This window comes from Porites lutea, chromosome 6 (assembly GCF_958299795.1).
Source record: "Porites lutea chromosome 6, jaPorLute2.1, whole genome shotgun sequence".
NCBI lineage: Eukaryota > Metazoa > Cnidaria > Anthozoa > Scleractinia > Poritidae > Porites > Porites lutea.
The window spans coordinates 14,804,809-14,810,808 of record NC_133206.1 but is presented as its reverse complement, the minus strand read 5'-3'; the positions used below and the strand labels follow the sequence as shown (position 1 = coordinate 14,810,808).

Here is a 6,000-nt window from a genome sequence, read left to right as displayed (position 1 = left end):
GGCTGCACATTCGAACTCGAAAAATGATAGAATGATTAGACCTTTTTTTTATCAGACCTCCTGTTTTTGGTAACGCACTTGAATGCGAAACTGGTAGTTTGTTTGTTTGCATTTTACCAGTAAAATCTTTAAATTTGCGATAATAACTCATTCAATTCCAAGCTTGCCCTTTCTCTTTGAAAATCTTTCATTGGACAATTGCACGTTGTTGAGACAGCCTTCTAATCATAGAAACGAATGAAACGCAATGCACCAAGGAAAGAGGAAAAACTACACCTTCCACTGCGCCGTAACAAGAGAAAAGCCTGAGGAACTGAGGAAGCTACTGAAGAGGAACTATTAAGCCAGATATCTCGGCCGATCACAAAGAAGTGAAATCCAGCGCAATGGTCAAAGTTACTTTCACTCTCATTTGACACAGGTTCCAGTATTTTTAAATGATTTAAATAGTCGTTGCTTTCGGAAAATTTACAAAAGGAAACAAACAAAAAGAATCGCGGTTATTGTAAAGCAATTTATTAGAAGACTCATTTCAGTGCAAGTTAAGAAGCTGAATACTTTGCAACAAGGGGATGCCGACATCCTGGGCCTCGTACACTGCCAAAGAAAACATCTTTTGGAGTAACGAGTCGGAGTGTTCTAGAAACAGAAAACGACAAATCAGTTGAACATGAGAGAGCCGTTCACACCGGCGATTGTTACGCGACCTGAAAGTCGACCTACGCTCCGGGTTGCAACCCAAAATCGCGCGTGTTAACAGACGACGATTTCAGCGCAATCTACCGCAGCCAAGTTCTCGCTAATCCGATGATGCATAGTTGAACTTTAGTGTACCGTTTGTCTTTACAAGCGAGGCACGTACACTTATCGATAAAAACGGTGCTTAAAATACCATGGACTATTCACATTCCCCTATTTTTTTTTTTGTAAGATCGTCAGGATCGAGCGCTTGCCGATACGGACGGCCATCTTGGTTTCATCTGTACCGAGGGGGGCGGACGTCGGGGGTTATATTTATTCCTGCCTCCTCCCAAACCGTCCCCCGCCCTCTAAGTAGATTTGAAACTCCTCGCTTGGCTAGACTCGAAACATATGAAACCAAGTTGGCCGCCCGTACCGGTAAGAGCCCGATCTCGACGATCTTACTGAAAAATGGGGGACTGTGAACAGTCTAAAAAAAACCATTCGAATAAAATGGAGGAAACCATCCTGTAAACAGCCCTTTTTAAGGGAGCTTAGGCAAAGACGTTTTTGACCGATGGACGTTAACCACAACTGGACTTTCTGGGACGAGGTTTTGTCAAAATTTTCGGGCAAATCGCATCTACATCTAGTGAAGACACTTAGCAACAGACATTTGGTAGCGTCAAGGCATAAGAGTGATCAGCGTCAAATTTCTCCTTGTAATATCACTGCTTTATAAAACACAGTGGTCATGAGAATTGAGGGCCTGATCACACAAGATGAATCTAACTGATACTTAAACAAATTCTGCCCACTGCTTCTATTGAAAACATATAGGGACAACAAATGAGAATTTGAATTTTGATATTAGGGTTTAAAGGGTTAAAAGGGAAAAAGCCTCACTTCCGGTTGACATGCGTCGCTCAAAAATGCCTTTGCTTATCAGCTAGTGGTAAAAGTTCCCTCCCGAGGGAGGGGGTATGCACAACAAAATTTTGTACTGCGAGGCTCCGCCCCGAGGTCCAACCCTTTACCCTTTTATATGCCATATTTTTGATAGAAAAGGTACTCTTTTCGTATACCTTCTATTGATAAATGGTACCCCTTCCACATAACTAGTTTAGATCTTTGCATCCCTTTTAAATGCTGTAAAGGTACCGTCTCTTTTTTAATACCAGGAGGGAGGGGGCATCTCCAAGGAAATCGGCGGTTCAGTCCTCATGCCAGTATGACGTATTTATGAATAAATCACTTAACAAGGGAGTTTTCTTGTCGCCATAAAATGCGTCTATTAGCCCTTTTAGGCACTTTTAGAGACCACAATGACAGGTTCTCCTACCCTTTCATACACAATGGTAAAATCCCTCTTTTCATATACCTCTGAAGGCCTCACAAAGGTACCCCTTAGGGTGGAACCTCCCCGCTTGGGCCATTATAGGGAGTACCCCCTTCCCCCCCGGAAATGGACCTGATGAGGTGTGAGACTAATGAATGGCGAACAGTAAGTTAGCAGTCTCAAACTAAAGCACCCGAAGAAGACCCTGATGATGGCAATGTTTATCAATAATTATAAACAGAGTTAATTTCACTGTAAATAAAATTCACGAATTATCCAACTGATAGTCTCCTTACCGGTGTGAACCTGACGAATTGCAAACGCTAGGCCATTTCCAAGTTCTTCCGGGCCTCTGTATCAAAACGAGGTTAAGTGTTCAGCCTTTTATATAGAAATGATTTTTCATTCTCATGCAAATAACACTCATTTTCACAAGAAAGGTTGTCCACTTGACCTCATTTTGAAATTGAGGGTTTTTGCAACTCGGATATGGCCTATTTGCAACTCCACAAACTACAGGGAGAATGGGACCAAGCTTTAAGCGAAATGATTTCTGGAATAGCTTGGGTGGCCAGCCGTCAGTTCACAAGCGAGAAAATATCAGATTATAATTAAGGGTTTGCTTACCGTTGTCCAGAACAACAAATTCGGGTAGGAATTTTGCAGCAGTCAAAACTACCTCAGGCTCTGAGCTGTTCAGACAATCCATGTACGCGTCCACAAACTTGTGAGCAGTTCTGTGACAGTGAAAAGAAGCACCAAAAAAGTTCAATTAGTTGAAAAATTGGCTTAATACAAACTCTTATGAAATATTCCTAAAACAAAAACACGTTATACTATCTAGTAATAACCAAAGGTTACAGAGTGCGGGCGACAACGATCGAATGTCAGAACGCTTTTGCTGCATCGCTGTGCTTTGCGTAGGTTTCACGTGACACATAGTCAAAACACGCGTGATCAGATAACGGGTGATAGAAGGTCTAAACGCGCGTGATCAAATTGCGTTCTGTGCGATCCATTTATTCTTAGTTGAAGTCCAAATGAATACTGGCTGCATATATGCGATGCATGCGTTATAACAACCTGGAGATTAGAATTGCGGGCCACAAGAGAAGCCCGCAATAAACACTGCATTAGTAGAGAAAAACATAACCGCACCCAGGACTCTGTCGAATATGTCGCAGGAGAAGAGTGTGGGCCTGGGTCCTATGACTGCTTGTGGCATCTGAGAGAAGTCGAACCAAATGGGGCTAAAAAAAACAACTAGTACTTCAGTACCAAGTATTTAACTGTACACTGTGAAGAAATACAACAACAAACGAATAAAATGTAATTTGGAGGAATTTTCACGTAAAAACCGCAATGATAAACAGTTGTTGGAGTAGGCTGAGTATGATACAACGGACATGCAAAACCGTAAGTTTCCAATTGTGGCGAATACTGCCTCGTTTTTTTTTATATATAGTAATAACCGGCTGATATGGATCAGAAACGGAGAAATATTTTGGATGAATATTTAACAACAACAATAACAACAACAATAACAACAACAACAACAACAACAAACAGCATTCATCCGTATCTTTTTTTGGAAGAATGGTCACAATTTAGAGCAACAAGGCTAAATCATTTCTTTATATCTATCTTGGGAACAGAATATGCCAAGCCGTACGAGACAAGGAAAAATACTCACCACAAAATGTTCTAAAATGTCCACTCTTCGTTTAGAGGTTTCGTCTAAATCAACAAGAACCTTCGACACGTCTGTGATTAAAAACAAGCAGAGGTCAAAATTCTTTCAGTCGATAACAGCCTTTTAGCTAAGGCGTTTACCTTAGCTAAAGAACATATATTATTATTGTTAATTATTATCTTTATTGTAAACACAATTTAAAACACTCTACCTTCAACTGGTTGGCCAGGGGCAAGCCGTTGTACAAAAGGAGCGAGCTGTGCAGTTGACCACGTGACATTCTCGGGTGGTGTGATAATGGACCGGACCTTGGATTGGATGCTCGTGGAGGCGCCCTCATCTGAGGCCTCCTGAGTGGTGACTGGTGTCAATTGATCCTCGTAGTGCGGAGTCCAGGTAAGTGACATCGCGCTAACAACACACTGGAGGGAGGGGAGGGCAGGAAAATCTTGTAACAGGTCCCTGAGAATAACAGGTGCAATTGTCAAATTTAGAAGAAAAGTGGCGATATGAACAACTTGCCACAGAAACCTCAAGTACCCTTCTGTAAACGACTTTTGATGTTAACCTCTTCATCAAAGACTAACTATGATTATTTTTAAGACAATGTGCATAGGTTTTCAGAAATAGAGTAGTTTTCCTTAACCCGTGAAACAGTTTCTCACAATTGCTGCCAAATGGATTCAAAGAAAACAAAAGAAAATAATAAACTTAGATTGTAATACTGCGCAGAAGTCAAGAATAAATTTTATGGGTTAAGTAAAATCAATCTTGAACTTCTGGGACCGTTTAGGTAACAGTAGACCTGTATTTCCTGTATTCAGTTCCGCTTCAGTGAACACAAGCAATGAAACGAGGTGGAGGCGCGACTGGGTAGGCAATACGTATCACCGTATTTTGTCCAATCATGCCTGGTGTCGGCGCCTTTGTTCAAAGGAATGCGTAAACGGTCTCTTTTTATCATGATAATGTGATGGTTTCTGACGCAACCATTGACCAATCAAAGCTCTTACCCAAAGCAGGCAATTGGTTCTCCCACACATTTGAAAGAGGCGAATTTCTTGTTACGGGAGCTTTTTACGTATTAAGAGCGCAACATGAAGGTGGAGATCAGATCTTGTAGTACAGAGACCATTCTACAAGAAACAGATCAATTAAACATACCTCTTTAGTCTACTCACAGGCGATGAATTAACTCTGTTACTTACTGAAATAACGGAGCTCGCTTATGAAGGATTGAAAAAGCATGATCCGGACTCTCGGCGCAGAAATGATGAAGAAACGCCATTAATTTCGTCACAACAGCAGCTACTTCTTTGTTATGCAGACATCCGGCCTGGAAGAGGGCCACACAAAAGGAAAGAAATGAAAGAAAGAAACGAAAGTCAAACTGAGTGTTACGTAACAGAACACAACTTATCGCCACACAATATTTCTCCCAGCGTTAAAGAAGCGTTTGAACAGAGATCCTTCGTGGCCGACCGGTGCTAACCCCCGGTTAAATTTTAACCTCGGTTTCTTTTTCTTTTGTTCAAAAGGTTTTTCTGAGATAATTTTCTCTATTCTTTTTAGAGCACCCATCATCAAATTGCAGCCTTTTTTGAAGCTTTCATATCTGAAATCAAATTTCACACTAACCCTGAGTTATCTTAACCCAGCTTTGAACAACCCGGGCCAGTACAATACGACTGGATGGTACCCTACAGTGCGACCATAAGTATGAAAGCTACTGAGAAGTACTAACTTTGGTACTGTTTGTATTTGCAATACAAGCTGGTTTTAACGCTTGATTTTGTGATTGGAACCCAGGGCCCGGTTCCTCGAAAGATGGTTAATTTGAACCCAGGATTAAGCCAAATTATGTAAAGTTTTCTTCTCTAAAGGCTGGTTTTCACTAGCGACGGAGTCGGAGTCGGAGTCGTAAGCGGAGTCGTAAGAGCGCTTATGACCTAGTGAAAATCAAAAATCGGAGTCGTAAGCGGAGTCATAAGCGCGACGGAATCGGAGTCAGAAGAATCAGAACGTTTCCATTTTCTTCCGACTCCGCTTACGACTCCGTCGCTTACGTTCCGCTTATGAGCTAGTGAAAACCAGATTGTCGGAGTCGGAAGCAGAAGCGGAAGGATAAGCCAATCAGAATGCACGTTCCCACGCTTTGTGATTGGTTTGGTTCTTCTGCTTCTGCTTCCGACTCCGACAATCTGGTTTTCACTAGATCATAAGCGGAACGTAAGCGATGAAGTCGTAAGTGGAATCGGAACGCTGTTTTCACTAGATCATAAGCTCT

At 41.7% G+C, this 6,000-nt stretch overlaps 1 protein-coding gene across 1 annotated transcript in view; it reads right to left on the bottom strand.

Annotated features, from left to right (window-relative positions):
* Window positions 1-502: 502 nt before the first annotated feature.
* LOC140940478 (integrator complex subunit 1-like) overlaps window positions 503-6,000 on the bottom strand; it is a 50,163-nt gene continuing 44,665 nt past the window's right edge. The window contains exons 49-54 of the mRNA XM_073389453.1: window positions 4,922-5,049; window positions 3,925-4,175; window positions 3,714-3,784; window positions 3,179-3,270; window positions 2,648-2,757; window positions 503-639 (exon numbers count right to left, since the gene is read on the bottom strand). Of these exons, the coding sequence (XP_073245554.1) occupies window positions 533-639; window positions 2,648-2,757; window positions 3,179-3,270; window positions 3,714-3,784; window positions 3,925-4,175; window positions 4,922-5,049 (759 nt within the window). The 3' untranslated portion in view covers window positions 503-532. The remainder of the gene's footprint in view (window positions 640-2,647; window positions 2,758-3,178; window positions 3,271-3,713; window positions 3,785-3,924; window positions 4,176-4,921; window positions 5,050-6,000) is intronic.